At 42.5% G+C, this 17,103-nt stretch overlaps 1 protein-coding gene across 2 annotated transcripts in view; it reads left to right on the forward strand.

Annotated features, from left to right (window-relative positions):
• Window positions 1–17,103, forward strand: part of zgc:172282 (leucine-rich repeat and fibronectin type III domain-containing protein 1-like protein) — a 125,338-nt gene that overhangs the window by 72,010 nt on the left and 36,225 nt on the right. For both annotated transcript variants that reach the window (XM_034293065.1, XM_010891990.3), the window contains exon 3: window positions 4,355–5,774. In XM_034293065.1, the coding sequence (XP_034148956.1) occupies window positions 4,378–5,774 (1,397 nt within the window). In that variant the 5' untranslated portion in view covers window positions 4,355–4,377. The remainder of the gene's footprint in view (window positions 1–4,354; window positions 5,775–17,103) is intronic.

The raw sequence follows: 17,103 nt of genomic DNA on the forward strand, positions 1-17,103 counted from the left end.
AGTCTTGCTGCTTTTCACTTTAACCTCAACCCAATCCTTAGAGGGTGGGGAGCAACTCCCCCCGTCTGGGCCCTCCCCGGGCCTCTGGGGCAATGGAGCCTGTTCCACTTCGCAGCCGACAACCTAATCCATCTTCATTGTGTGGCGTCCAGGGAATTCTGGCTGGGAAGAGAGCTACAGGACCAAGGGCGAGAGTCTCGTCCCGTGTGTAAGCTCTAGGGTGTTGACTGTCTCTAGTCTACCCACCTACATTCCGCAGTACATAAAAATGACAGTTAGCTGCTTGGCATTCTGCCTACGTAATGATGTTTCCTGCTATGACCATCTTCTTTTGCCCGACAGGCCTGTGGCTTCTACAGCTATCTTCCTTTGGGCGACAGGGCTGTGGTTTCAATAAACATGAAATAAGAGGAGCCAGGACGTCATTCTTAACTATTGGCTGATAGATGATTGCAGACGGTGTCGTTTTACAACAGCGTAGTTTAGGAGGGAGATTGAGAGGGACAGAGTGACTGTGGGAGAGGCAGAAAGAGCCTATTACAGTGAACACAGTATCTGAAAACTGAAGCTGATTAGGAGTGGGACATTTAACAGCAGTATCACGTTACCAGCATGTCCTCCAATGAAATGGCCTGACATTGTCACTGATTCAACAATGGGGCAACAACCTTCTAATGCTTACGTTCAGAAGATTAACCTGCAGATGTAATGTAATGTATGTTGACAGAAAAACCAAGCAAAGTTTGATGAGTAGGGCTCTGGTCACGCATCCAATACTTCCACCTTGGTGTACAAGGCTTTACTTACATTTTTGTATCCAGTTGTAGCATTACCCTAATAATCCAATGTACCGCTGTGAAATGGTTTGGTGAAATACGATGCATATAGACAGCTGCTCCTGTTCTGTTGGTGCTGCAAGGTTGAAATCCATCACGTACCGCAGGAGAAGCTATACTGTACATAAATGTTATACATATTCATTTCAATTACACTTCTTGGTTTCATTCAATTTTCAGAGCAAACAAAAGGCTTTTGCGATGGACTGCAACAAACCCCATGCAGATTCTGGTGCATTAAGTTGTAGAGCTGATAACCATATCGCTGAAATGGCATATTGGAACTTCAATGGAACTTGAGCATTAACCAGAATGACTGTAAATACATCTTACAAGTATTATAGAGATAGAGGGTGGATTGGAGAGAAAGAAAGGGAGATAAAGATGTGAGGAGAGAAAGAGGGAGAACTCCTGCTACTGGTACAGGATATTTTAATGAATAGTTTTTGTTAGAGATAAATAGAAAAAAAAAGAATGAATCTAACCACTGGCGTAACTATCGGGGGTGCAGGAGGTGCGGTTGCACCAGGGCGCGCGGTGGGTGGGGGCCCATGCTTGGCCTCTATCATACAATACTTTTGTATTTTTATTTTATATTGTGTGTTTCTGTGCTGTTATCACAGTTGGATATCAGCTAGTAGGTTCATCTATGTCTGGATCGGCTCTAGATGCGTGTATACCACTTCTTAGTTATTTATCCAGGGTGGGGGGGTGGGGTGGTGTAAGGACAGCTTGCACCCCGGCTCGGTGTTACCACGCTAAGCCAGGGAACTCCATTAAAGTAGACTAGATATTCTATAATCAAAAAGTAATGTAAAAGTAAATCATTTTCTGATAGACTTAAAATGTATACTTGAAGTAAATTGAAATAACAACTAAATTTTTGCATGTTTAAGTATGTGCACACATTTGTGTGTTTGCATACATTTAGTGTTTACATTTTAAATTTTTTAAGATTTTTAGAATAGTGGATTTCAGAATGTCTACAGTTTAGACAGGCTCTGACTAACCTTTAATATATGATATCGCTGCCAACTCATTTTGAGTTCTTAAAGGGGCATTTGAACATAATTCCGCTAATTAATTGATTAACTACTGATGCTAGCTATGATACAATTGTGTCATAAACACCATCTAGAATAAGCTTATTTTAATTTCAAGGTGTAATCTGGCCGTACTGACTTTCTGTATTTGTTGGTTGATAGAATACCACGTGTTAGCACACCAGAGACATACTATACGCCTACCCCCAATATACTGATTTGTTTTACAGTACCTAGCTACAGTACCAGAAGTGCAATTGAAGAGGGCAGGAAAAGTATTGACTTGTAACTTACACGCTAGTATTTACTTGTAACTTAAACGCTAGTATTTACTTGTAACTTAAACGCTAGCTCGAAAACAAATGTTCTTTCATAATGTTTTCCCATTAAAGATGTATGCCAGTGTATGGGATGTTTACTTAGTAGTCACAAATCAATTGAATTAACTTCCTTTTGCTTTCTTTTACCTGCTGCTGCCGGCGGCTGTGTTTTCCAAATAAGTATTTGATCACCTACCAACCAGTAAGAATTCCGTCTCTCACAGACCTGTTAGTTTTTCTTTAAGAAGCCCTCCTCTTCTCCACTCATTACCTGTATTAACTGCACCTGTTTGAACTTGTAACCTGTATAAAAGACACATGTCCACACACTCAATCAAACAGACTCCAACCTCTCCGCAATGGCCAAGACCAGAGAGCTGTGTAAATACATCAGGGATAAAATTGTAGACCTGCACAAGGCTGGGATGGGCTACAGGACAACAGGCAAGCAGCTTGGTGAGAAGGCAACAACTGTTGGTGCAATTATTAGAAAATGGAAGTTCAAGATGATGGTCAATCTCCCTCGGTCTGGGGCTCCAAACAAGATCTCATTTCGTGGGGCATCAATGATCATGAGGAAGGTGAGGGATCAGCCCAGAACTTTACGGCAGGACCTGGTCAATGACCTGAAGAGAGCTGGGACCACAGTCTCAATGAAAGCCATAAGTAACACACTACGCCGTCATGGATTAAAATCCTGCAGCACACGAGGTCCCCCTGCTCAAGCCAGCGCATGTCCAGGCCCGTCTGAAGTTTGCCAATGACAATCTGGATGATCCAGAGGAGGAATGGAAGAAGGTCATGTGGTCTGATGAGACAAAAATAGAGCTTTTTGGTCTAAACTCCACTTGCCGTGTTTGGAGTAAGAAGAAGGATGAGTACAACCCCTAGAACACCATCCCAACCGTGAATCATGGAGGTGGAAACATCATTCTTTGGGGATGCTTTTCTGCAACAGGGACAGGACAACTGCACCGTATTGAGGGGAGAATGGATGGGGCCATGTATCGCGAGATCTTGGCCAACAACCTCCTTCCCTCAGTAAGAGCATTGAAGATGGGTTGTGGCTGGGTCTTCCAACATGACAACGACCCAAAACACACAGCCAGGGCAACTAAGGAGTGGCTCCGTAAGAAGCATCTCAAGGTCCTGGAGTGGCCTAGCCAGTCTCTAGACCTGAACCCAATCGAAAATCTTTGGAGGAAGATGAAAGTCAGTATTGCCCAGCGACAGCCCCGAAACCTGAAGGATCTGGAGAAAGTCTGTATGGAGGAGTGGGCCAAAATTCCTGCTGCAGTGTGTGCAAACTTGGTCAAGAACTACAGGAAACGTATGATCTCTCTAATTGCAAACAAAGGTTTCTGTACCAAATAAAGTTCTGCTTTTCTGATGTATCAAATACTAATGTCATGCAATAAAATGCAAATTAATTACTTAAAAATCATAAAAAATTATGTGATTTTCTGGATTTATTTTTAGATTCTGTCACTCACAGTTGAAGAGTACCTATGATAAAAATTACAGACTTCTACATGCTTTGTATGTGGGAAAACCTGCAAAATCGGCAGTGTATCAAATACATGTTCTCCCCACTGTAGGTTCAGACATTCAGTATCACCATGTAAAAGCACATCAAAATCTGACCTCAGTGTTGATTAGAAGCCATTGTGTTGCGTGAAGTTAGTTAATTAGCTAACTGCCTACCAAGGAACGAATAAACAAAAAACAAATAAACAAAAAAGAGGTAATTTGAAAAAAAGTGGGTCTATTGAAAAAAGGTGGCTTATGGGTGGGACTTGGCCAGAGAAGGAAGAACCACTCCTCCTTTATTAATAAATATTATTTTAGAAACTTTCACCCTAAGACTTTAAGAAAACAAATCTGAACTTTTATAATGTCATCATGTGAGTTATTCCCAATAATATTTATAGCTAAGATTTGAACTCTGTCTCGAACAATGAATTATCTGAATGCACTTTGAACACTGTTTTGCATTCAACAATAAGGCTTATAGAGTGAACTGAGCTATGTGAAACAACTGTAATAGCTAAACACATTGATGCAGCATGAATCTTTTGTCACGAAATAAATGTGCCCCCTGCAGTCGCATCATCCTGATATGTCCTGATCAGTGCATTTCTCCTCCACCTTGCAGTTTCCCAGAACGCCAGAGGGAGGATGGAACGGATGATCTTCTCCCTGCTGGTTCTGGCCGTCTCCACCAGGGGGCAGCTATGCCCCAAACGCTGCATGTGCCAGAACCTGTCCCCCTCGCTGGCCATCCTCTGTGCCAAGACGGGCCTGCTCTTCGTGCCCACTGTCATCGACCGGCGCACTGTAGAGCTGAGGCTCACTGAGAACTTCATCACGGCCATAAGGAGAAGGGACTTTGCTAATATGACTAGTTTGATCCATCTGACTTTGTCGCGCAACACAATTAGCCAGATCATGCCTTACACATTCGAGGACCTGAAGCGGCTGCGGGCGCTACACCTGGACAGCAACCGGCTGACGGTGATCAGGGACGACCACTTCCGGGGACTCACTAACCTGAGGCATCTGATATTGGCCAACAACCAGCTGCACGACATCTCTCCCCATGCCTTCGACGACTTCACCAGCACCCTGGAGGATCTGGATCTTTCCTACAACAACCTGGTGGACATCCCTTGGGAGACGATAGGTCGTCTGACCAACGTCAACACCCTCAACATGGACCACAACCTCATAGAGCATGTGCCCCAGGGGATCTTCACCAACCTTCACAAGCTGGCACGTCTGGACATGACGTCCAATAAGCTGAAGAAGATTCCCCCCGATCCGTTGTTTCTACGCATACCGGTCTATGCTAAGGCCAAAGGATCTCCTCAATCCTCGTTGGTAATGAGTTTTGGTGGGAACCCACTCCACTGCAACTGTGAGCTTCTGTGGCTTAGAAGGCTGACCAGAGAAGACGACCTGGAGACCTGCGCCTCTCCTCCAGACCTTACAGCCAAGTACTTCTGGACCATCCCCGAGGAGGAGTTCATCTGTGACCCTCCAGTTATGACCAGGAAGTCTGCCAAGACCTTCACAATGGAGGGCCAGCCCACCAGTTTGAAGTGCAAGGCCAATGGAGATCCAGACCCAGAGATCCACTGGATCTCCCCTGAAGGCCGTCTGATCTCGAACACGTCAAGAACAATCACCTTCAGCAATGGCAGCCTGGACATCAACATCACCTCCCTGAAGGACTCTGGAACCTTCACCTGCATTGCCTCCAATGCGGCGGGAGAGTCCACAGGCCAAGTGGAGCTGGTGGTCAACCCTCTCCCCCATGGCGGTCAACCCTCTCTGGCCAACAGCACCAACCGGCTACGAGAGCCCGATCCCGGCCCATCGGACATCCTCACCTCAGCCAAGTCCACCACAGCCACTGGAAATGACACGCGCAGAAATCAGGATGGGAGGGTAGTAATGGCAGAGCTGACATCTAGTTCAGTGCTGATCAAATGGCCTTCTCAGAACCACGTCCCTGGGATTAGGATGTACCAGGTCCAGTACAACAGCTCCCTGGATGACACACTCATCTACAGGTGAGGAGGGGTAGGGGTCTAAAACCGGGGTGAGTTGTGGGAAATAAGTAGGGTAGTAATTCCTAAGAGAGCTAGTATTTCCTGCCTCTTGGTAGTAATAAGAACTTCCAGTTGTTTTTGTTTTGATAAATTAATGACACTTTATGTTGAAAGAAAACATATTACTCACAGATGTAAAATTAAGGGTTCCAAGCGGGCAAATGGTTGAAGGCATTCTATTATTGTGCCATGGTGTTTACCAGGGTTTACGTATGAACTTTGTCTATATCGCTTCCTGACGTGTGGCTTGGAGCTCCATGGGGCGTTTTGATTGGTCACGCATTATCCGTTGTGGGAGTGCTATCTAATAAATAAAGCTGTAATACTCTCCTAAACAATGTAAAACTGTATCAATAATCAGAATCTCAAAAAAGATTGCCTTATACAAAATGAACGCGGTTATCATGCGTTGATAATTAGATGATCATTTCAAATGATTATTTTCAAGACATAAAATGGGAGCCCTTTTCTTTGCTTTCAGAATTTCTTTTCCTCCCTTATCTCCTTCATTATTTCTCTCCTTTGTCATCTTATTTTTTGTGAGGTTTCATTTTGATGCTTCCATCATAAAACATGCCAGGTCCCACATTAATTTATATCCATTTGGATAGTTTAAATCACACTGATAGATGCTAATGGACCGTACTGTAACTCATGAATTAATTTGGTCATCAAAAAGTATGTTTTTTATTAAATTCGACTCACATCATCTTACAGGCCCAGAGCTGGATGCCAGCGGCTTGTTTAGTTTTCTGCTATGATCAGTGGCTACGCTTACCAAGGGAGCAGATTGATTTGGGATCTCGTTTAGGACGCCCATGCCCAGATTCTCATGCCGCATTTTAATGACTGAAGAAAGGTGGTTCTATCCCAGAGTGGAAAAATGCTCAGTCACAGTGAGAGAGAGAAAACTTCACTTTCTTTTTTGTTTAAAGTATTCTTAGGAAAAACAAATTCCCCAAGCAGAACTCCGCTACCACAGGGAGTTGGGACTCTTTTGAATGCAGAGCACGTAGAGGAACACTGTGCACAGAGAGACAGTTCGGATTGCGGTTTGTTTTAGAGCAGGTAAACAGGCTATGGAGTGATGCCTCTGTGCTCTGATGCACTCTCTCTCAGCAGATATAGAAGGGAGCCTAAACTAATGAACGCTGCAGTTAATGAACTGAGTGGGACACAGTGGGAGAGATGTTCCTACTTGGTGAATTTATCTAGTACTAATGACTTAAACCTGGCTGCCTGATCCCTGTTCCTCATTGACTAGTTGTCTGATTTGTTGAATTGTGTCTGGACAAGTAGTGAGAATTCCCGGATGCTAGCAGACACACATGCGCGCGCGCACACACACATGCACTCACAATGTTATGTAAACAGTGTTTATTGTATACTCTTGCACTTGTCTGCACACCCACTGAAGGGTATGAGCAAAAAGTATAGTCAAAGGCATTCAATACACTAACACAACTACACAACCACACAAACTAAATACAGTACTGTACATTTTGTAAACAAGTCATCATAAGAAAGCGTCTTTCTTTTGTTTTGGATGATTCAGAGGTTTTGTTCAACACTAGGGCAACAACGCTTGTCTAAAATCTGCCTCTGTCTTCCATATTGATTTGGAAGAGGAGAAAAATGTGCATGTGGGACATCTTTAGTAGGCGATTCGCCCTTGCTAACAACAACACCCCAAAGCAGTAATTTGTAGACAATTTTACAAAGCTTTGCAGTGGAATGGCGAAACAGCCACTGCCAGGTCCCAGTGTACAACAATCTGCAGCCCCGAAATTATTCTGAACAAAACAGTATAATGCACACTGGAACTGGGTCGACCAAACGAATGGTCCAGGCCTGCCAGCTCATTACGCATTAGGTCTATCAAAAATGTCTGTCAGTACTCCTGCTGCTGTGTTGGCCCATTAAGCTGCCATATTCTCCATGGTCTTGTCCAGATCATGCTAAAAATGTTTTCCAAATGATTCTCAGCATTTCTGTTTGATTAAGAGAAAAATAATGTTCCTTCTAAATGTTACTTGCAAATATTTGTTTCTGACAGAAGCTTTAGTGCATTCTCCTGCACAACCACTGATCTGAAATGGCTTGACAACAATGTTTCATGCAATGTAAGTCCTACCACTTCTTTGGCATATCAGTGGCCGGAAAGAAAAGAAGATTATGAAAGGCAGGCGTCTAAGAGGGCTGAGACATGGCCCCTATACTGTGCCACTCATGTAGAAACTAATCTATGGATTGATAGGAGACGGATTACACTTGAAGCAACCAGGACTGGCTGTGAGGACCGTTGGAGCCCACTGCATATTTGTTGGCACAGCCATTTCGGCAGTGCCCATTGATAGCGTCTCCATACAGGGTTTCACCAGGAATGGGGCCCAGCTGGACCAATAGTCACTCTCCTCCTCAAACCCCCTACTTTGCAGCACTATTGACCGCAATGACTCCTCCGAGCTCCTTTCAGTCCTCCTCTGTGGTGGCCCTGGTGAATAGAGGAAAACGGCACTGTTGGACATTCACACTCTGCTTTTCAACCCTCCTCGGCATGAAGCTCTTTTCGGGATGGCAGAAACACATTGATGGGGGGGGGGGGCGGGTGAAAGAAAGTGAAAAGAAAAAGATTGAGGGAGCAGATGTTTCGCCACTGTTATATGATTATCAGCTAAGCTAGGCAGCATATTAAGGGATGGAAGTCTGTCCTCTCATTCCAAATCTGGGATTAGACTCGGAATGTGTAAGAGCCATTATTACAACTGTACGTTAGTCTGTTGAACATACATGCAGACTCAGGTTTGAATTGCATGCCGGTAAACCTGCCATGAGAACGTGTATTGCTTTTACTCGCGTACAGTATGTGATTACATTGTGACAGCGTTAATGAGCACAGCAATGTACTCCCTTGACGGGCTTGCAAGTAAAACAACATACATCGTACTGGGGTGATAGTGATTATCATTATATAACCTTAATAAACCTTTCTTACTGGTACATTAATCACCTCTCTGAGCTTAACTATTTTCTATGGGAGCAACAAAGCCATCTACGCCCTTCTATAAAGAAGGGAACACCCTAGATATTACAGTCATCCAAACAAAGAGTTGACAAGGAACCCTTGCGGGTATAATTTAATCAAATTGTGAAGTTGAATTATTTAATTCAATTATTAATTGAAGACTACGTTGCCAACAAGCTCATCCTATTTTCAAACATGGCAGGACATGACAGCCTATGTTCAGAACATTACCTGGTGAACAATCTAAATTGAATCAAATTGACATCATTACATTGTCGTAAATAGCTGCTCCTGAACTACAATTACTGTAGCTGCATTCTGTGTTTTGTGGTGCTGGGTATTGCCTGAACAGATACGGTTTATATATAAATAAAACTGTTTATCTATTACTGTATATATATATATATATATATATATATATATATATATGTGTGTGTGTGTGTGTATGTATATATGTTGTAGTAAAGGAATGTAGCTAGCCTACCTTGTTCTTTAGTTAACAAATCTTTAGATTAGGGAGTTCAGCGTAGTGTTTCATTGGAAATTATTTCCAAACTGGCCTGAGCTTTAGAGATTTTGCTTAATGGATGACTCATCCAGTTCACATATTACACACAAGATTAGATCTCACAATAAAGATCTCCATTAAGGCTCCAGGAAATAATGTGTTGTAGCCTGTCTTTTGACATTTCAAGTACAAAGGATGGAAATATAATCAATTTCTGATGTTATCTGATGCCAGCAAATGTGAAAGTGTTGTGTAAAATTAAGATGAAAAACACACCTTGTTCAATCAATCAAATGTCGAAGATTGCGTCTGATCTCTGTACTGGACCCGCTTATATCAATTTCAAAGAAAAAGCAAACATATGTCCATATCAGTAGATTTAACTGATCAAATGAAACAAACAAAGGCTTCATGAATTCTCTATTAGATCGTAATTGCTTGTTTTTGGCCTGCCAATCCAAATGAAGCCAGGTGTTGGTTTGTTTAGGTGGATGGGATTGAGTCTCTTCGAAGGGACAGATGGTTATCCCCACCTGTTCTTCCTCATCCACATACCCACCTTAGCTTGTGCCCTGATTGTGTTCAAGTCCCTTCCAGCATGAACATTTTGGGGTTGCTGCTGTCATTATAATAATTTGCATGAGGGTACTCCGCAGAAGCTTTCCGCTGGCATTTGAGATGACATATACGATATATGCTCTGGCAGATTATACATGAACACACACTTACAGTTAGAAACACAGATACATGTATGTACAGATACAGATTCTCCCTTGCTTTCCTTCTCTCTCTCTTACACACACACACACACGGAGACACACGTGTGTGCATGCACACTGCCCTTCTAACTGCAATACAAAGTCTGATCCTAAATCTCCAAGCTTAGTCTTTTTCTTTTTAGTGTTTCTTCTTGCTCTCTGTTCCTTTTCTATGACTGGCCGATTAGGAGCCGTGATGTTCCCGTTTTACCAGGTTTATCCATCTTAGTTGATTCTCCTCACGTACACCTCGGTTGGAAAGGGCAACCAGGGGCCGATTGGCTTCATCCGCTGCCAGAAGCACCAGACATGAACCCAACTGGATGTCTCATCTGCAACAAAAAAAAATGTAAATCACTCAATGTGTACGTGGTCCTCTTTATCGAGTATACATGGGCTATGCAAATCAATCAAATCGACCCACTTACCTCACTATCCCCATCCCAGAATAGGTATAGTAACTCTGGGAAAAGAGACTCAACAGGTTAGACGACTAGATTGACGAAGATTAAGTCTTCGCACTGAACACGAAATGAGCTGGGGATACGGACCAATTCCTTTGACTTTCAACGTCGGCGATACCCACTATTTCCAATTTCAATCTGGACCTCTATCTCAGGCCATGATATGAGCTGAGCCAAGGCTATGCATGGAGATGAGGACGCATGTGATCAGCAGGCTCCTTACTGTAATGCCAGAAGCTACGCTCCATCGTAGGTGATTGACAGACGGTTAATGTGTGAACTGAGAGATAACATGGGGAGGAGACTGGGCCCTCCAAAGTCTGATGCAGAGCAGGAAATGGATAGTCTTCCACTCCAAGCCCTCGTGACTTAACACGTCATGAATGAATGATGGGGCGATTAGCATGACTATGAGAGCAGAGCGGACATCAGAAGAGGAGAGAGGACTTCTCCCTGCTGAAAGGCTGGATGTGTGTGAACAAAGTGGACACTGTCGGTAGGACAGTTCATAAAACTACGGGCAGGTATTCCTGTTATAATTGTCATTTCCCAGGTTATACCCTTTTAAAGAAGGAATGTTGTGTCACTATATTTCATCAATAATGTAGAAAATGTGTTGAACACTGCGTTTCTCTCTTGGGTCTAGCCACTAGCTAGGATTCTTCCAGCTAGTGACTTGTTTACTGTGTCTGTAATTCACTATTCCTGCATGTATTAAAACACAAGCTTTAAGCATTTAGGTCACTACCCAGAAATTCACCTACTATTAACTAATTGGTCGAGACCCCTAATCTCAATGGACTTTCACCCAACTACACATTACTTGCTCTAACGAATGCTAGTTATGCTCAACCCATCAAATAATCGGTCAAATCCAGCGTTGTACCTCAGAAAAGCCACTTGCTCTATGTGCATGAATCCCTTTGGTAATGCAGTTACTGCGGTACTTTTCTCTTACTCTCGCTTCTCCTTAAAATCCAGCCGAGCTCAGCAAAACGCCCTGTCGGATCTCTAGACCCATAATCCAGTGCTGCACTTTGGCATCTTGCTCAGAGTTTTTTTTCTTCCCTTCCCTCATCCCCCTTTCCATGCCCCAGATAAATGTTTAATTATGGGCTTTGACACGCCTCCCATTCCACTTCCTGCGTCCCTAAGAGTGTGTCGATTAATTAAGAGGAGAGACACATGACAGCCGCCCCGATAGCGGGGGAGGGAGGCGATGGCCCTGTTAGTGATTTTAATGGTTGCCGACAACAGGTTACTCCTGTTATAAATGAGCAAATGCAGCGGAACTTCAGAGACAATGCTGAGTACTTATTGGTGAATATAATAACCAAGGTGAATATATCACTGGGTGATGAGAATAGGCCGAGTAGTATCAATGTTGAGTAAAGGCCATACATTTTTCCTTATCGTGTGGTAATATGAACACTCTGTTCGATATCGCCGTGAATAGTCCGTCATCTGAATGTAAATAACAGAACCGCACACACGCGAACCCATCAAATTATCCTCACTTGGAATGGGATTTTCAGACTGTATAATGCACTTTGTATCGTAGATCAATGCTGATAGGTATTGGATGCTGCTGCCCATGGTCCATCAACTGTGGTTCATTTTGCTGTTTAGACCAAACCAAGCATTACTTTAATTTGGTTAGCAGCAGGGCCCAAAATTCAAAAACGATTTTATTTGAATATGCAGCGCAGTATTTAGTGCGATGAGGAGTATAATTTTGGGAGAGCTGTGCGCTTAAGACAATCTCACAGATAGTAATTGTTGTAATGCTTCACTGTACCGTTATTTCCAGAGGTCCCTGGAGAGAATATCGAGTGCAGATTTTGTTGATTTGTGTTTGCACTATTACTACAGTGAAAATGGTTTGCTCGCCACCCTTTTTATTCATTTTCAGCAAGTCTACTTGGCTGGACACTTGATTAGCTGAAATTGCCTATAATGCATCAGGGTCACTGCCTTTGTCATGGTGGCAAGTCTATGAGAAGCTGACAATCTTAGGATAGTCACGGCCAAAAGAATGGCCACCCTTGCACTTTATTTTATTGATGCACCATTGCTCTAAAAAACTGTTTAAAATGTGTGTATTTTCTTTGGTTTGCAGTTGAACAAAATTAACAAATCTAACTAATTTTATAAATCTTAGCTTATACCAGAATGAAAATCCCAGAAAATAGTATTGTTGCCTTCTAAAAGTTGTTTTCAAGCAGGTGATTCTCCTTTACTTTGGAATTAAACCTGTGGATAGTTGCAGGTACCTGCAATATGGAAATCACAAATTCACCCAGTTTGAATGGAAAATTTGAATAATTCTACAGTTTTGTGTCACTGTGTTTACCACAATGAGCATAGAGAAAAGAAACACCCAGAGAACTGTCTGAGATCCAACACAAAATTGTAACCAAGCCTGGATAATCTTGTGGCTACAAGTCCATACCCAGAGACCTTGGTGTTCCTGTTTCCACCGTGTGTAATGTTATCAAGATGTTTAAGGACCAAGCCTCTGTAGCCAACCTCCCTGGACATGGCCACAAGAGAAAACTTAAAGGAAGATTGCATCAAAGAACTTTCCAAATGGTGGAGACAGCACCTCGATCTACTGCCACACAGATTCAAGTTGACCTTCATACACAAGGCACAAAAGTTTCAAATCCCACCATCTTTACCAATTCAAAGTAGTTTTAGAAAGGATAACAATATGGTTTATGCATGTAAAATGTGGTCGCAGTGACCTGCTATAGAAAGTAACTGTTGCGCTAATAATATCTATAAGATATTTTGGCCAGGTTGGAATAAACACTTCACTTGTCATCCATGAGTATCCAAATAGACTTTATGATGGAGGCATTGTCTCGTAAGCATTTTGGGTATTCTCAAGATAATTCTACAAGTGAAGTTTACCTCTCGTTTTACCCGGAAAATCGGAAATCAACCCCTATTCTCAAAAGATGATCCCACCTTCTAAATGTCTAACCGTCTATATCTGACCTCACTCTGACACACATTAACACAAATCACAGTCAAAAGGTGTGAAGCTGGTTGTTTGGGGAAGCCGATGCACTGTTATATTTATTTCGATAAGATAGAATCAGTTTTCTGTCACATTTGTCTTCTAAACCAGTTATTGGATCACAAGTTGGCACTTTTCAGCTGGAAGGGGATTTCAGATGGATGAACGTGTGATCTGAGTGTCTATTTAAGTCTCAATCAGATAATAGTGTATTACACTAAGTAGATACTGTACCGAATATATTATATTTTCTTTGTTCACAGGGATATTATTAGAAGCACCGTAAAGGACCCTCCTTTGTTGCACATATGAATTAGAAAGTGAACCTGAGAAATCAAGCAGTATTGACATTTTCTACTTGTAATCATCCAATTAAGTTTTCCCAGCACATTACATTCCCGCATTATTTACTGTAGGGACATGTACAAACATATTGTAAGTCAGCATAGCTATTCCTATGTAGGCTATGGGGGTGTGTGAAGTTGCTTCGGGGTGCTTTTCCTCTAAACCTGTAGCTAAGCCCCTTAGTACTTGTGCATGACTGGGATCGTGGATGTCTGGGATTTTCAGCATGACATTAAGGTGTTCTGAGATCCGCACTCACTCTTGAGAAACTTCTTGTCTGACTGCCGCTTTGTGTAATCAAAGACAGATTTGGGGAAGCCACTTGGAGTTCCATATTTATCCTGTTTATCAAATCTATTGATGCGCAGATCATCCTTAGGCAGGTACCTATATTTAGTTATTTCTCCAAAATAGTAGCTCAATTGTTCACAGCCACACGTTATTTGCATGTTGTGTTTCTAAACAATACTACAGAAGTCACTAACCTGTTGGTGCTCTTTTTAAATGTATTACAAGTTTGAGATATCTTGAAGCCTTGGGACACTGTACTTTTTGGTGAACATGTGAATCATGAGTTGAGGGCAACCTAGCAGAGAGTTTATCTGCCATGTGTGCGCTATTCTGGCTCTTACTGAGCCAGAGCTATCAGTGACAAGTGGGCTGAAATCGCTTTGGCTGCCACCTGAAAACCAGACAGATTGAAGCAGGTGTTTGGACGATTGTGTGTGTGTGTACGACAAAAAACAAATACCTTCAGCCTCTTATTACCACATACTGTATATACTCATTCTTTCTGACAAACACTCACACATAACCCTCACACATACAGCACACACTGGGAAACACACTGGGAACAGTCAAGATAATGACAGTGCTGCAACATCGTGTGACTCAGGTGTTTGACTACAACCAGACTAGTTACATTTAGACTTTGGTGTTGTTTGTAACAGAATAGTAAGCAGAAGAAAAACAGTGAATGGAGAGGAATACAATGTCTCACATTTTAACTGATTGCATATATATTATAAAAGAGAGATTCAGAAAGATTACAAATGAAACATGCAAATTCACAATGCAAACCTGAGTATGCATGTTTTGTGTATATACCACTAGAAGAAACACTGTGCAACAATACAAAGAGTGTACAGAGGGTCAAAAGATTCAAGATTCAGGGACCAGCATACATGCCCAAATGTGCAGGTCAGAATTCAGGTCTGTGTGGCAGCTAGTTAAACAGTGAGCCGGCATAGAGGTCCTGGTTATTATGTCTCTCTGACCTGGTTAAGATGCGCCTGACCTGTACATCTGGTACGTTGATGGTAGCATTTCAAAAGAGCACTTGGCACAGATTGCTGAGGTCCAAGATAATCTGTGTGGCCTTTCTGAGGCCACTGTGTGGGGTAAACGTCCGGGTCGTGTGCTCCTGAGGGTGTGTTGGGTCGACCTTTACCGCCCGCCAAAGACCCATGCAGTCACTGACGTTGCCGTTGCCATACCAGGCATATCCGCGGCCTGAAAGTACGATGCGTTTCTGGGTGTTTTCGGGGACATCCCAGGTGCCTGAGGTTACGGAAGCTTTGGGCCTTCTACACCATGGTGTCAGCGCTGAGGAACTGATGCTACTGTTAATTGTGGAGCAATGTAATGTTTAGGGAGAATTTCTGGTGGTACTTGTCTTTTAATGGGTTATGCGTCACATTGTTTAGGTTCTGATTTGTTTACACAACCTAATGGCGTGTAAGTACGTTTCCACCCTGTCTCATGGAGCAAGGATTTCTAAATGCATTATCAGCAGGGCCTCTTGCACGCAGTTCAGCACACACAGACCCTAATTGCATAAATGTGCCCTTTTAGCATGACCGCCTACAGTGATGGGGGAAAGGAAAAATACTTTACTTTTATACCCTCTATTTTTCTAAATCTCTGCCAGAATATATTCTCCATTTTAGCTGCCACCACACAATTAGCATTAACAGGAATGCTATGGTCAGCCAGCGATAACGCTGTAGAGGACTGGTGCAGTCATTGCTAGCCATCACCAGTACGTTATGCTGTTGCGGATTTCATTCCAGTTGCTAAATGAGTGTCTTACCGTTATACAAATGTCTAATTCATTTAGAATTTTTTAAAAGAAAAACTGATTATTTTGCTTTTACTCGGACCGTAGTTGCACATATGTTAGACTATATGACAGGCACAGTAGTTATGGATAATCCCAATGGCCTTTTCTTTTTGAGTGAATAAGAGCAACAGGTAGGATATTGTTGGAATGTTTACTCAGCCAGATGTTCATAAATGTAGGTTGTAGATAAGAAAAGTTGATGGAAAGACTACCTAAACCCTTTAACTTGGAAAACAGCTGGTGAAAATCCATCAGCTTTTTTGTTTAGCACTAGCTTGTGTAATCAATTGAGATACAAGACAGGTATCGAAAACACTCCCACAAAGTCCCCCTGGGAATTTGATAATGATGGTTGGGGTTACAGTGGTGATTCTTATATTGATGGATACAGATGACAAGGTTCAAAGTAAGAACTGATCGGTGATGACATTGTTGGCATCTATAATAAGGATGACGGCGATGATCACGGCAACTTGCTGACGTGCTCTGATGACTGGCTTGGAGTCTGGCAGACTCTTCTATGATTTCCCCCTCCATATTGGTAACCTGCCTCCCTGGTCGATGACACATGACATCTGTCTTCTGCACCACACTTGGGAGAGTGTGCGTCGTGCGGCATTAGCAGGGGAGCGGAGTTGACACTTATTAGCGTGGGCTGAGTCTGCCTGACCATAGCAATCTGAACTCAGGGGTAGATCAGGGGTGGGCAACACGATTCAGCCTCGGGACATTTTGTTTATGGAACGGATGGTCTCTGGGCGGGAACATCATTAAAACCCCATTGGAACTTCACAAAGTAAAGATATGAGGCTTGTTTTGGAGGAAAGATTCACAAAAGTCTCCAAAGTATAACTTTGAAAATACGGACAACCTCTATAATGAATGAGTGTTAAAGTGTTCTGAATTTATATTTGAAAACCAGAGGTAGAAGAGTTTTTACATAACATAACCTTCAACATAGTTTCAAATAATAAAACATCTTGAAAAACATTATTTATTAAAGGGAATATTGGATATAAACAAAAATATTTTTTAAATCCCCA

The sequence above is a fragment of the Esox lucius genome, chromosome 1 (assembly GCF_011004845.1).
Source record: "Esox lucius isolate fEsoLuc1 chromosome 1, fEsoLuc1.pri, whole genome shotgun sequence".
In the NCBI taxonomy this organism is placed as follows: Eukaryota; Metazoa; Chordata; class Actinopteri; order Esociformes; family Esocidae; genus Esox; species Esox lucius.